Below are 13,730 nucleotides of genomic sequence, written 5' to 3'. Positions count from 1 at the left end.
AAATAGTGCTGTTTTATTGAAGTCACGACCAGTGTGAACAAGCCGTTTGGCTCCACAGCAATAGTTGTACTAACCTAAACCAGGGTATTCAGTGAGAGCTTTCCTGGTGTCAGGCTGCAAGAGCTGGCCTCTGGCTTTAGTTACATGAGGAGAGATGAATCTTTTGGGTTTTTTATATCACCATATATTCAGGAATCCCCAATACATTTCTCTGCTCAAATACTCATCAAAGCAAGTATCAAAAAAACATGTATACTGTACAGTCTATTTTTAAGTAAACATTTTTCCCATGAGAAACAATCACAATTGGCCTGCAGAGGTTACATTTTCATATGCTATAGTTCTACTTTGTTCTTGAAGTGTGTTGTAGCATATTGAATAATCTGTGAGAAATGCATCCACTCCAAAGTCTCATGAGTGCAAGCAGCCATCAGCGAGGATTCAGCCACTTCATTACTGGCGGGCGGAGAGGCTTCTCCTTGGTGAATTCCTCTTTCACGGCGTTGCCATCCCCTGATGCCAAGTCGGTTTCTGCAAACACACACAGATACAAGTGGAGTTTATGGAAAGGAAAAAGTGGAACTATTGTCCTGCATCAGTATCCCTGGTTTTGAGAACACTTCCAAAACACCTCAGATGACACACCTTACAGGAGTCTCCCTGCATACCTCCAATCATTTAGCTGCACAATTTCTGCTCAATTATGGCATAAGCCAGGTGTGGTTTTTAACAATTTAAGCATAAGGCAGGTGATTTGACTTCAGTTTCCACTTCTCACTGGAACACTCCAGTGTGACTTTGGACCAAGCAGCACATCTTCAACAGCAACAGTACTAAACTAAACATCCCTGGAGCTTATGAAGAGCAGCTGGGGGAACTGGGGTTAATTAGCTGAAAGAAAAACAGGAGGCCTTACCACTCTACAACTACCTGAAAGGAGGTTGTAGTGCAGTAGGTATGGGTCAGTTCTCGCAAGTAACAGGTGATAGGACAAGAAGAAACAGCCTCAGCCAGAGGAGGTTTAAGTTAGGTATCAGGAAAAACAACTTCACTGAAAGGACTATTAAGCACTAAAACTGGCCATCCAGGGAAGTGGTAGAGCCAATATCCCTGACGGTATTTAAAAGACATGTAGATGGTTTACTGGTCGACTTGTCAGTCCTGTATTAATGGTTGGACCTGATGGCCTTAAATGTCTCTTCCAAGCTAAACAATTCCTTGCAGCTGAGGCCAGCTGGTGTGGAACACCCTGCTGCATACCACCAAACTGCCTCATTCTCAAAAACACACGCAAGATACCCAGCTGGAAATGATGCCTTGGTGATACTGATACCTGAGCAGTGCTGAGTTTGTCTGGCGTAGCTGGCTAGGCTGGGACAGAGTATACCAAGTGCTGCCCTGCTGTGCACACCAACCACTGCCCTGTTGTGCATGCCTGCTGCTGCCCTCTTGTGCATGCCGACAACTGCCCTGCTGGGCATGCCTACTGCTGCCCTCTTGTGCATGCCGACCACTGCCCTACTGGGCATGCTGAACACTGTTCCTGCCGTGCATGCTGAACACTGCCCTGGAGTGCATGCTGATTGCTGCCCTGCTGTGCATGGTTACCATTGCCCTGCTGTGCATGCTGACCACCATGAAGGTGGTCAAACTGTAGTACAGAGGAACATAGTCTGACATAATTACATTTACTGGAGTATATGTAGCCATAATATCTTTCTAAAATACACCATCCAGATACTTGGCTGTTTAAAATACAGAAACCAGAGATATTTTAATCCACTGACCATCTGTCCTAGATGCTATGGCTAGCTCTGAAGATCACTATTAAATGAAACTCTGTGTGACCATCCCAAGCAGTGCTACCCAGAGTATATCTGTTTTGGTGCCAGCGATGGACCTCTGCAGACAGAAATCAGTGTGAAATCTTCACACAGGTGAAAAGTATTTGTTTCTATGGGATTAATATCTCATTCTGACTGGGTCAGACAAGCTGCTAAGCACTGAGGAAACAGCAGGTTTGAGACCAAAGGCAAGGGAGAGGAAAGGGGAGCAGGAATTGATGAAAAAAGTCCACCTAGAAAGAGTTGGAATATAAGATAGATACGGGGGCTGGGGGGAAGTAAGATCATAGATTTTTTTTCCTGTTATTTCACACCCTTGGTAATAAATAAAGCCTGGAAAGGCAAAGGAGCACAGTCATGTAGAAAACCACAAAAGGACCAGGACTGATTGACTTCATAAAGTTTTCTTTCAAGATAATTTTAAAGTAACTATGATCATAGGTGGAAGAAGTTTGCTTCTAACTTTCTCTAAACGGAGAGTGGGGGAAAGATAAATAATGTATCAAGGCAGCAGACTCTACATAGCTTAACATAACAGGAAAAGAGAAGACACACACTGCAGCTGGAGAAAAAATAAAATTCATGGAGTGAAATCCTCAAAAAGCTCTCAGTATGTCTAGGATCAAATCTTTAAATTTGTATTGTTTTAAATTGATATTTCAATTCAGACTGAATAAAGGGTAAGAAATTTTAATTCAATTTAAAACAACTTTAGTGATCTCTCTATCCTGTCTCAAAAACACTCTGGTTTCTCACATGCCATTATTTTAGTCCTGAAAATATCTTTTATGGGCTTCAGACCTGATTTTTAAAGATAAGAACTTATATCAGAGAGGTTGTGATAAATCACTGAAATAAAACATTTCATAAAACAGTTCACTGACATCTGGAAAGGTATAAAGCTCTGTCTTTATGGGAAAACAAATGTTATTTTAACCACATACTAGCTGAGAGTAGTAAATGCAACATGATGAAATCCCATGCACAAAGCAGCTTCATACACTGCCTCTGACCTAACTAATTCCAATTAGTGCACAACCTCCCACTGCGCAGGTGGTGTTGTAGTTCTGGAGCATGCAGCAGCTGTGAAGTATTTCACCATGTTAGGATTGTGGAATGTGTTTATCGTGTGTCAGAGCACACCTAAGTCTTTGCCTTATGTTAAGGGAGATGCCAATAAGAAAGGTAAATGTACCTCGTGTCACTAACTGTTAGCACAGCTCCACCAAAGTAAAGATTACTCACACACAACATACATGGTGTGGCAGTAGCTTGGGTACCAGGTGAATTCTGCTAAAATTAGTAGCCCCACGAAGTCTTACCTGGCTGTGAAACGACTTTTCGTCGATTCGGAGGCTTTGAAGCAGACAGCTGGAAAAACGGGAACTTCAGACACTTCCCAGTCACTCTGTCACAGATGCCAGAGGGACAGTTGCAGGTTTTCCTGCATTCTGTTCCGTAGGTACCATAGGGACACTCTGAAAAAAAGAAATAGAGCAAAGCAGCCCTGAGTGATCCAAGTCTGCTGCCAGCACTCTTAATAGCTGTTCTGCTTAGGAACTTGGAAGTGGAAAATCTTTTAGATGGAGTTCAGCTAAACCTTCACTGGAGGGTTTGAGCATTCCAGCTGCTCACTAGAAGTACTTGTCAGTTTTTACAAGCCTTGACACACATTACACACATAATTACTTTTACTACAACTTATTTATGATGTGTTGCAATTGTAAATTACAGATGTAATTTATAAATTACAGTTATGATTGATAAGCCTCTTGAAACACTCATGGTCTTGAAATGCAAATTAAAGAAAGGCAGTATGAATATGTAAATAAGTCATCATAGAGGACATAGTTAAATTATTAGCATTGGATTAAAAACCCCCAGAAATTTCCTGAAGTCACTGTCTGGACTTGGCATTATCTGATGTGTATTACTGCCATGGTTTGGAGCTGGCACCAGGCTGCTTGTGTTCATGGTCACTGTAGGCTGGCTAGAGGCTGCTGCCCTGACTTGAGGAGCTATCCAGCAAGTGCACCCTCCACCTGGAGACACTCCTGGCTCTTGGGGAAAAGTCTTCCCCTACACAAAAAAAATCTCAAACAGTAAAGGCCTGCTTTCAATGTCAGACAGCAAGGAGCCCATCCACACCTCCAGCCTATCGAGTGGGTATGCTCTAAAGGAATTTCTGACACTGGGGCAGCTGCCTGGTTGTGCTGCATCTGATCACATACTTCTCTGATTCAGGTCTCCCATCTCTGAGAAAGCTCCTGGAGGAGCATCAAATAGCACCATAGAGGAGCTGTCAGAATAGGACCAAATGTTTTTCTGGAAAGAAAAAAGCCATTAGGTATGACCCTGGAAGAATGCTTTCCCTGGACCACAACTGAAGAGATGGAGAGGAGAAACCTCCAACTCCAACATCTGCTTGCCAAGCTCTCAAACAAGGGCTCATCCAAGGATCCATCCAGCCCAGGTTCCCACAAAGCACTTTAAAACACTCTCACAGTCTCCCTCCCACACCTTTTCATCTCTGCAGCCTCCTGAACTGGAGCGTTTCTGTGTATGTAACATCCCACAAGAGGATTATATTGGTTTGCACTGTCTCTTCTTGAATCAATGCCAATAGAGAGTTTCACAATACAGCCTAAGCCAGATGAAAACCAGGTTAATGCCCCCACAAGAAACTGAACTTTTACAGCTTTCTGCATGTCCAATGGGCATGTTTGTGTAAATGAAAAGCACTGAAAATCAATCAATTCCTTGCCACGGGCTGTGCAGTAAATCCCTCCAGGCCAGAGATGCTTAGATTCACCATATTCCATTTTCTAAGCAAGGACACTCTCTCATCAAAATACTGATAGAGCAAAACAGGCTTTGTGCACAGTATCCTCCCTGTGAGGCCGTATGAAAGCACAGACTATATGCCTGCCGCAGGTGCTCAGCTGCTCAGCCCAGAGAGGTGGGGTGCAAAGCTGTGCACAACAGCGTGGAAACATGTCTGAGACCAGAGCACCTGGCTCTGTGTGGAATATTCTGCCATTGGTTCTGCTCTTCAGATTTGATGAAACTGAGATCTGAGTCAATTTTGCTGTTAGAAGATTTTTTTTCAGTAGAAGCCTGCTCCTAAATTGCAAACAGGTCCCAGTGATCTAAGGGAAGGAGTAGTGAGTTATTTACTGTGACATTCACAGCACAGGTTCAAAAGGCATTTACAAGTGCAGCACACCAGTATGCCTTAAACTGCCTGAGAAAGTGACACTGCTACCGACAATAGTATGATGTTCTCTGGGAACATTAAAAGTCATATGGTCCACTCATAATATTAAAGGTACTATGATGCACCATTGTAATACTAGAGGTACTAAAAACGTTGCTCTAAAACTTATACTGCCCATGTTTTACCCATTCTAGAAATTAGAAATGAAAGAATAAAAAGTTCAGATCATTTTCCACAACCTCAAAGTAAATCAGTTGCAGGCAAATAGAGAGAATTTAGACATCCTGACTCTGTGAATTTTTACAGACATGGAAGGTCTAAAATGAGTGAATGATCTGCTACCATAGTCGTAAACAAATACATAGAACACCAATACTTGGCCTTATACTTTGCCTGACAAAAGTCACACACAAGCAGAGAGAGATTTTACTATCTCAGAGCTGAAGTTAAAAAGAAAAATAATTAGAAATTGCATCTATAATTGTGCAAATAATTACACAGGGAATATTAGCCTTCAATACCAGCTTACAACTCTGAGTCATGATATGGCTTTATTGAAATCAATGACAGGTTTGCCACTGACTCACTGGGGGAAAAATAAATAATTCTGGTTTACATTTTCTACAGAGTTTCCAAAATTCATCTACAGGGGTTCAGATCTCATGTGCCTGAGTGTTTCTTTTTTCCCATTTGAAGTGTGCTATTGCAAAGAAATACCCGTGAGGAGAGTTGAAATGTATATAGTGCTTCAGGAGAACTGCTCAAGAATGACAGGTGGTGCCTTGCACCTCAGTCATTTTTAATACACTGAAGATCAGTCAAGTATCTCAGCGAAATACTTCTCTTGCAGCTGCACCAAAGTTCTGATCTTTATGCATAACCTCTAACCTTTGGGAATAAAAGATGATTTGGGGTTTTCACCTCAAACATGCACATCAATTTGTTTTCAAATACGAGTGTAACTAAGTGTGTGCTCTGTTGAGTCAGCCTGATGATTTCTGCACTCACTGCTTTATCAAAGGCTATTAATACCCGTGTTCCTTACATGCCAAGACATCTCCACTTTTAAGGAAGTTGTTCAAAGGCATATCTGTATCTACTTACTGAAGTGATACAGGAACATAGGAAAATTTGCTGCAATCATGCTCTGCAGAGCCTTCCTTAAAAATGTTTCATTCTAAAAATGTCCATCCTATTCTTTTTAGTCATTTACTACCTCCTCTCCCTTTAAAGATTCCCAGCTTTCCATGGAGTGAGGATAGCTCTTAAATGAAAAATGTCATTATAGTCTACATCTAATAAAAATCAGCATGCAGCATACCTGGAATAAGATGAGAACAGTGGCTGGCTGCTCATGTGACAGCTCCTGTTCTGGTTTTTACATCTTTCAGGCAAGAGGGTCTCCATTTGCCTGCCCTGAGGCCACATCCCTTGAATAGCTGAATACCTCAAAGGCAGGACCAAATTAAACAGGACAGCATCCCCAGGCACTCGGGCAGTGGGATCTCTGCCTCCCAGACCACAGAGAGAGCATCCCTTCTCTGGGCAAACAGGCGCCAGTGCCTGAGAGCAAGCACAGCAGGAGCAGGGGCCCCGTGGTGGGGTTGGACTCGAAGGATTGAAGTCTTTGCCATTTACAGAAAGCCACCCATCAATGAGCGGAAGTACCAGGGCTAGTGCCTGGATCTCCCATGTCCCAGTCAAAAATCTCATCCCCAAGCACACTGAATTCCTATTTTCACACACATGTTCACAAGTCTAAACAATATTCTCACATTAATAACCCTGTCCCACTTGCTTGTAACACCTTTTAATACCAGCAGGTAATTTTTTACTCTCTTCTTGGCTAAGGGCTGAGCTGAAAAAAATCTCATTCTTAGCTCTTTTGAGCAGGAGACAAGCTCTATATGTAGATTGCTGTCAAATTGCCACACTGGGTGCATGCAAAGTGAATATTATTACCTTTGCAGATACCAAATTCATCACCAAAGTCATCCTCCTCAGTGTAAAACTGGCACTTCAGCCCAGGACCACACTTGACACCATCCATACCCGAGACCGTACGATAGCAAGTCTCCCCCACCGCAGCTGCACACACTCTGCAGCAGCCACAGTCATCCAGCACCGTTCGCTTACAGCGCAAGGTACTTTTGCATGCGTGACTGTCACAGGGCTCGGGACAATCTACTGCGTATTTCGCACTCCAAGCAGCTCCAGCGTGCACGGGCATCAGGAGGAGTGTAAGAAACAGGAAGTCCTTCATGTCTTGCAGAAGTAAATGCTCTGTCCCAAGGTGCTGATGCCTTGTGCCGAGGGAAGCAGTGATACAGAATCCAAAGTGGTAGCTGCACACATCAGCCTACAAGTTTATGAGCTTTATACAGTGTGTTGCCCACATGCTGCACCGTCGTCAGCTTCCTCAATCCGGCAGCGCTGCTCCTGCCAGCCTCCCTTGTTTCAGTTTATGAAATCCAGGATGAAGGTTGGATTAGCACTGCGCTGCCATCCAGGAATTGAAAAGCCTGAGCTGATGTAATCTGTTATGTTTAGTTGGTTGTTTTGCATGAGGACTAAAAACTCTCTCACATCCGTCTCAAATGCTCAAGGACGTCTGCCAAAAGAATAACAAAACAAAACAAAACCAAACATACACAACAAAAAAAAAAAAAAAAAAAAACCCAAAAAAAATATCTCCAAGCCCGACAAGGTTGCATCCCTTCCTGCAGGACAAGGATTGCTCTGACATTAGGCATATTGCTGACAGGACAGCTCTGCCTTGCTAACACAGCTCACAATGCCAGAGGAGAATGGCACTGAATTATTTCACAGCTGAAAGAATAATCTTTAAAAGAATAAATCCTTGCCACCTCCTTTGTGGGGACAGTTACTTCAAGGCAGAAAGTGAGACCATACCATTTAACAGATGAGCTCAGATGTTTCAGTAGCAGTTTTTCCTGCCTGCATTGAAATGGTATTTCTCAATCAGTATTTAGGTGGGGGCAAATTAAACATTCCACTAAAAAAAAAATTGCTAAAACTAAAAAACAAGTCAGACAGAAAACAGCATCTTGTGAGATCTTCAACAGGAAGTTTGGGAGAATGATCAATGAGCTGCCCTGACCTCACAAGGAAAGGGGGGAAATCCCCATCCATCAACAGCACCATCTGCACAGCCTTAGCATGGGCTGGGGGAGGCTGATTCTCCTCCCCTTTAGACTTCTACAATGATCAAACTCTATGGGATGCCCTGATGTTGCTCTTTGATTAGTACAAACAAGCAGAAAATAAATCTCCATTTCTCCAGTCTCCCTTCCCAGACTTCATTCACACTGCCAGAATCTTGACAAGAAACAGCAAATAATCAGAGTTCAGTGAAACAGACAAGCCATCAGAGGGATGGAAATTTCTGCTCTAAAGAAAGATCTACAGGAAGGGAAAAGAAAACTAAACATAGCCATAAATAAATCTCTGAATACCAAATGTTTCTGCTGAAGTTAATGGGAACTGAATTCATCTAAACTTTTATATGACCAGCTTACCATTTGGGAATATTGTGTCTCAAGCAGTCTAAGGGCACTGACAGTAAGATGCCAAATGAAATGAAGGGCTATGCTGGAAGCGGAGGAGAGCAGGAAAGTCTTTTCTACATGAATGCAAATATGAACAGATAAATCCAAACCAAAATGCATAACTCTTCTCTCTGAAGAAGAGTAGAAAACTATTGAACTGTATGTTGAATTTGGGTAGGTTGTTCATTTGCAGGTGAGGAGGAAGAGAGTAATGTAAACCATTTACATCACCTAAAATTGTCTTTGGTGTCTGTTATGAACAGGTCAAACTGTAACTCGTAGGGCTGAGGAGCTTATGTAAATCCCACTGAGCAGTCCTGAAGTGGGAAAGAGAGGCTAAGTTTCATCACAGGGCCAGTGCATGCAGCTAAAGCTTTGCACAACCATTTCAGGCCCCCAGCCAAACACAGGTGAAACAGCCCAAGGAAAGGGACTTCGTGCACATGCATGGGAAGTGCAGCAGTTCTGTGAAGCTGTAAGGATCCTCCCTTAAATCTCAACTTGTCATTAAAACCGTAACTGTTTGCTCACTCAGAGGAGACCCCTACACATGTGCACTTAATGTTTCTGCCTAGTAGAGAACACCCGCTGGTAAGATCTTGTTCTGTAAAAATGTATAGGAAATTCTGCTTGTATAAAACCTTGAACAAAAGCTGGAAGGGCTGCATTTTGTGTTGAGGTTTCTCACAGGGAAAATATCATAGGAAGATGATAAATTAAAAAAAAAAATTATCCACAGATGTGGTGAGGAAAAGGAATCATAAAATAAATGAGCACACTCCCCTAGCAACTAGCCAATGTTATTTGGAATAATATGGAAACTGTATTCTGTGCTTGGAGCTAAATGCCAAAGTAAATTATCATAATGGATCAAAAAAATACATGTAATGGAAGAAAACAATATGGACAGATAGAGTTCTGGCTTATACATGAGTATCATGGAGGCAGCGATGATAGTCTGAGCTTCCACACTCTCCACTGATTAACTACTGAAAGAAATCCAATGTCACTCCCTCTGATTTTAATATTTCTTTGTTGTTTTACATTGCTCATTGCTATCTACAACTACCTGAAGGAAGGCTGTAGCCAGGTGGGGTTGGTCTCTTCTGCCAGACAACCAGAAACTGAACAAGGGGACACAGTCTCAAGTTGTGCCAGGCGAGGCCTAGGCTGGATGTTAGGAGGAAGTTCTTCCCAGAGGGAGTGATTGGCATTGGAATGGGCTGCCCAGGGAGGTGGTGGAGTCACCGTCCCTGGAGGTCTTCAAGAAAAGACTGGATGAGGCACTTAGCGCCATGGTTTAGTTGTCTGGATAGGGCTGGGGGATAGGTTGGACTGGATAATCTTGGAGGTCTCTTCCAACCTGGTTGATTCTATGACTTCTACCTGTTGAATCTATTAAGTTTTCTTTCCAAGGAACAGCTTGATCCTGTAAAGCCCTGATCTAAGCTCTCCCTTGAAAATTGATGCAAAAGAAATTAATGAAGCTTCCCAGCTATCAATGGTAGAAAGATTTGGCACTGTTATTTATTTAACTTCCAGTATAAATTTACTTTAAATGTGGAAGACTTCATGAATCAGATCAGATCACCACTATTTTTTTCCATATTTACAGTATAAATTGTCCTGGTGCCAGTTTACATCATAATTACATCAGCATACATAACGTTTGGCACTCCTAGAAGCATAAAAGGTTTCAACCTTTAGGTTCAGTGCTTTACAGGGAACGGATCAATCCCTGGTTTGGTGTCGCTGTGAACCGTTACCAGCAGAACACCTGAGAGCACAATTGTTCTAGTTCTTCTGCAAATAACCCATTTCTCAAGCAAAAGGGGCTTGTCGGAGGGGGTGGGTCTTGAGGTTGTATTTATGCGTTCAAGGGCATCTGCTAAAGATGCCCTTGAAATAGCATAGCCCCAAGGCTTAATCAGACCAAGGATTAATCAGTGCAGGTAGATGGGGGCAATCTGCTCACTGGGCCAATACTCTAAGGCTTTTCTTGTTTTTTTTACCCTATCTAAAGAAAAAGACTTTTTAAAAGCTTTTTCATTAGAGAGAGTAACATCTACTTCAGTTCTTTGGAGCTTAAGCATTCTGGCCACTGTTGTTAACCAGACTTTTGAACACCTAAAGTCAGGATAAGCAGGAAGCATTAACATCACTTAAAACATAGGAGAAGGTTTAATGCATGACCCTTGTTGGTAATTTCAAAAGGGCAGTCCCTAAACTAAAAATACGTTACCGTACATTCCTGAACTATCCAACCTTCTGCCAGGCTTCCTTTACAGAAAGCATTAAGTACAATGCTATAGGAGAAGCAAATATTTGAAGGGAAACACCAAAAGGAAGCTGAGCTGCAAAGTCCAAAACGAAAAGCCAGAAATAGGAAGTAAAAGATAGGAATCAGGAAAGTGAGATAGCAGCAAGGACTGCCCCTTGTATGATTTCTTTTCTTGTATCTTCTCAATGAATCGCTAATTACTCTTTGTTTCGACTGTAACATGGCAACTCTACTTCACTTTGGCAAAAATAGATGGCTTGAGACAATTCCTACTTGTTGAAGGCAAGAGATGTTCACATCCTTTCTCTAGGCCGACCAGGTGCTCCGCAATGAGCTGGGTAGGCTGCTTACCTAGGTGCCTACCTATGTCCAGGAGCTATTCCGCAGGGATCTTCAAGAGCCAGAGTCACAGCCTGTCCAGAGCATATCTTAAATATACCTTCCCATCACTCCACATACTAATACATAGCATATCCTGCCTGGAGGCTGGAATCTAAACTGACTGTGTACAACTTCTGCTTTGAGATTCTGCCTTTGGACTGGTAACTATGCATACGGCCCTGGACACTTTTCAGGTTCATGGTACTGAGCCCATGGTGTGCAGTCCTGTTTCTCAGTGGGTTATAGTTATGGGCTGGCTTCAGCTGAAGGATCTCTGCATTGTGTCATTCCTACACACTGTGGCTGTTCTTAGTGTTCACTAGAGCAATCACTGTGATGATTTACATAATAGAAATTGCTGGCTTTCCCTCAATTAATCAAGTCAAATAATTCCACTCTGCTTGGCAAACATGTTCAGGAGAGTAAAAATATTAAGGTGGTGGAAAAGCTCTTTTACATGGCAACAGGGGTGAATTTTCTCCAAGGCAAGCAATTTTGAGTTTGTTACACTCAGAAAGTAGCTGATACAAGTGGGGAAGAATATTTTAGAAGTAGGTTGTGATTCTGTTGTACTGAAGTCTTTTTTACTACTGCCAAATCTTCTCTTTCCAGGGAAAGAAAGAAACTTCAGTGCCCAGCACCTTTTGGATCTGTATCAGAGAGTCTGCCACATGCTTCTGTGAACACAATGCTAAACTTAATTGATTGCTCACAGTCCAAACCAGTGCTCTGCCTTCACACCTCTCCACCTCACCTTACCTTGTGAGTAGGTTATCAGCAGATGACTCTTTTGTGGAGATCTCTGTTTGTGGAGACCTCTGACTCAGGAATATTAAGTCACCCTGGCTAAGTCATATGTCCATCTGGGAAAAAAATCAAAGCCTTTCCAAAGAGAAAAATGTCTCCTCTGCTGATTGTCAACCAGTCGCCAGAACCAACAACAACTTCCCTCTTTTGGAAATGGTTTCAAAGCATTCCATTTCTTTATCAATAAAAGAAGATAAGATGTAAATTATTATGGATGGGCAGGGAGCTGCTGAAGGAATTAAAGATTAAAAAGAGAGTGTATCACCTTTGGAAAAGAGGGGAGGTGTCCCAGGAGAAGTTCAAGGAGGTTGCTAGGTCTTGTAGAGGAAAAATTAGAGAGGCAAAAGCCCACTTGGAGCTCAGGCTGGCCACAGCTGCCAAGGAAAATAAAAAGTGTTTCTTTAAATATATGAATAGCAAGAGAAGGGCCAAGGACAACCTCCAGTCCTTGTTAGATAGAGAGGGGAATAGAGTGACAAAGGATGAGGAAAAGGCAGAGGTGCTTAACACCTTCTTTGCCTCAATCTTCACTAGTGGGACAGGTTGTCTCCAGGACAGCTGGACTCCTGAAGTGGTGGATGGAGTCAGGGACCAGTACAGTCCCCCTCTAATCCATGAGGAAGCAGTAAGGGATCTGCTAAGTCACTTGGATCCTCACAAGTCCATGGGACCGGATGGGATCCACCCTAGGGTGCTGAGAGAGCTGGCAGCTGAGCTGGCCAAGCCACTCTCCATCATTTATCAGCAGTCCTGGCTCACTGGAGAGGTCCCTGAAGACTGGAAGCTGGCCAATGTGATTCCCATACACAAGAAGGGTCATAAGGAGGAGCCAGAAAACTACAGACCTGTGAGCCTGACCTCAGTGCCAGGCAAGGTCATGGAACAGGTCATCTTGGGTGCCATCACAAAGCACCTACAGGATAGCCAAGGGATCAGGCCCAGCCAGCATGGGTTTAGGAAGGGCAGGTCCTGCCTCACCAACCTGATCTCCTTTTATGATCAGGTTACCCGCCTGGTGAATGTGGGGAAGGCTGTGGATGTAGTCTACTTGGACTTCAGCAAAGCCTTTGACACTGTCTGCCACAAGAAGCTCCTAGCCAAGCTGGCAGCTCATGGTTTGGACAGATTCACTCTGTGCTGGATCAAGAACTGGCTGGATGGCAGAGCTCAGAGAGTGGTGGTGAATGGTGCCACGTCCAGTTGGCAGCCAGTCACAAGTGGTGTTCCCCAAGGATCAGTGCTGGGCCCAGTCCTGTTCAATATCTTTATTGATGATCTGGACGAGGGCATTGAGTCCAGCATCAGTAAGTTTGCAGATGACACCAAGCTAGGAGCAGGTGTTGATCTGTTGGAAGGTAGGAGAGCCCTGCAGAGGGACCTGGACAGGCTGGATGGGTGGGCAGAGGCCAATGAGATGAGATTTAACAAGGCCAAGTGCAGGGTTCTGCACTTTGGCCACAATAACCCCAAGCAGCGCTATAGGCTGGGGACTGAGTGGCTGGAGAGCAGCCAGGAGGAAAGGGACCTGGGGGTACTGATAGATAGTAAGCTGAAGATGAGCCAGCAGTGTGCCCAGGTGGCCAAGAGAGCCAATGGCATCCTGGCCTGCATCAGGAACAGTGTGGCCAGCA

General features: G+C 43.4%; 1 protein-coding gene across 2 annotated transcripts; it reads right to left on the bottom strand.

Annotated features, from left to right (window-relative positions):
* Positions 1–430: 430 nt before the first annotated feature.
* Positions 431–7,327, bottom strand: ESM1 (endothelial cell specific molecule 1). 2 transcript variants are annotated; one of them, XM_064140534.1, is made up of 3 exons: positions 7,024–7,327; positions 3,167–3,322; positions 431–531 (listed from the first exon to the last, which is right to left on the bottom strand). In XM_064140534.1, the coding sequence occupies exons 1-3, from the start codon at positions 7,322–7,324 to the stop codon at positions 431–433; spliced, it is 558 nt and encodes a 185-aa protein (XP_063996604.1). In that variant the 5' UTR covers positions 7,325–7,327. The 2 variants fall into 2 exon arrangements, with proteins under 2 accessions (XP_063996604.1, XP_063996603.1); XM_064140533.1 differs by lacking the exon at positions 3,167–3,322 and having other exon boundaries at positions 7,024–7,324.
* Between the last annotated feature and the right edge of the window lie 6,403 nt (positions 7,328–13,730).

This window comes from Pogoniulus pusillus, chromosome Z (genome assembly GCF_015220805.1).
Source record: "Pogoniulus pusillus isolate bPogPus1 chromosome Z, bPogPus1.pri, whole genome shotgun sequence".
In the NCBI taxonomy this organism is placed as follows: Eukaryota; Metazoa; Chordata; class Aves; order Piciformes; family Lybiidae; genus Pogoniulus; species Pogoniulus pusillus.
The sequence above is the reverse complement of the archived record's forward strand: the minus strand, read 5'-3'. Positions and strand labels throughout refer to the sequence as shown.

Bases quoted from the DNA above. Each gene is read 5' to 3' on its own strand.
- ESM1 (XM_064140534.1), bottom strand. From the start codon at position 7,324: ATGAAGGACTTCCTGTTTCTTACACTCCTCCTGATGCCCGTGCACGCT. The intron at 3,323-7,023 runs GTAATAATATTC...TCTTTTTTTCAG, and splicing joins TGAATTTGGTATCTGCAAAG to AGTGTCCCTATGGTACCTAC. The intron at 532-3,166 runs GTAAGACTTCGT...GTGTGTTTGCAG, and splicing joins AAAAGTCGTTTCACAGCCAG to AAACCGACTTGGCATCAGGG.